General features: G+C 45.2%; 1 protein-coding gene across 1 annotated transcript; it reads left to right on the top strand.

Annotated features, from left to right (window-relative positions):
- Window positions 1-40: 40 nt before the first annotated feature.
- Window positions 41-292, top strand: GNI_240210 (hypothetical protein; the record flags this gene model as incomplete). Its single annotated transcript, XM_011136466.1, has 1 exon — window positions 41-292. The coding sequence occupies one exon, from the start codon at window positions 41-43 to the stop codon at window positions 290-292; it is 252 nt and encodes an 83-aa protein (XP_011134768.1).
- Window positions 293-915: the final 623 nt, after the last annotated feature.

Raw genomic sequence — 915 nt, 5'->3', positions numbered from 1 at the left:
AATCTTTATCGTCGTGGATCTCAAAAAATCATTCAACCAAATGAGAATACATCCTGACGATGGGTGTAAGACAGCATTTTGGACACCACTAGGCCAAATGGAATGGCTCGGCGTACCTTTCGGTTTGTTGAATGGTACACCCGCCTTAACAAGATGGCTGTATTTGAATGTTATCGACTTGGATGGTGTAGCAGTCTACGTTGACGATATCGTCATTCATGCAGACGATGCAGACGATGGAACTACTCTACTGAAATACTTTGAAGCCATGATAAAAGACTCCATGAAATAGGAGCCTACATCGATGTCACCAAATGTAAGTTTGGAGTTGACGAAATTGAGTTTTTGGATTTAATATCAAAGGCGGACGACTGACCCCACCAAGAGAATCGATCAAAGCCATCAGTGCAATCAAGGTACCTCACGATACCACTACTGTCCGTCATTTCTTGGGTATGGTTGGATACTTCCGAAATTTCAACAAGGATTTCGCGGATATCGCGGGGCAGAAAGAGGTTACTTTCAAGATGACGGATGAAAGAATCTCCGCATTTCATCTGCTGCGGAAGGCATTATCCGAGCGTCCTGGCCTGTCTAACCCACATCCATCATGGCCATGTGTCCTGGACACTGATGCTTCTACGATTGCGATTGGTGCTTGTCTTATGCAGTTAGATGAGGCGAACTATCTACGTCCGGTTCGATTCGGGTCTCGTCGTCTTACACCTGCCGAAAGAAACTGGCCGATTTATGAGCTTGAAGGTTTCGCGGTAGTGCATTTCATGCTTGCATTCAGACCGTATCTGGTTGGTGGAACTTTCACTGTGAGATCTGATCACAAACTACTCCAGTGGTTGTGGAAAATCGACAAGCCGCGTCTAGCCAGATGGTCAATGACTTTGCAACAATTTGATT

This window comes from Gregarina niphandrodes (genome assembly GCF_000223845.1).
Source record: "Gregarina niphandrodes unplaced genomic scaffold scaffold00909, whole genome shotgun sequence".
Taxonomy (NCBI): domain Eukaryota; phylum Apicomplexa; class Conoidasida; order Eugregarinorida; family Gregarinidae; genus Gregarina; species Gregarina niphandrodes.
This window is presented reverse-complemented; position numbering and strand designations above follow the sequence as displayed.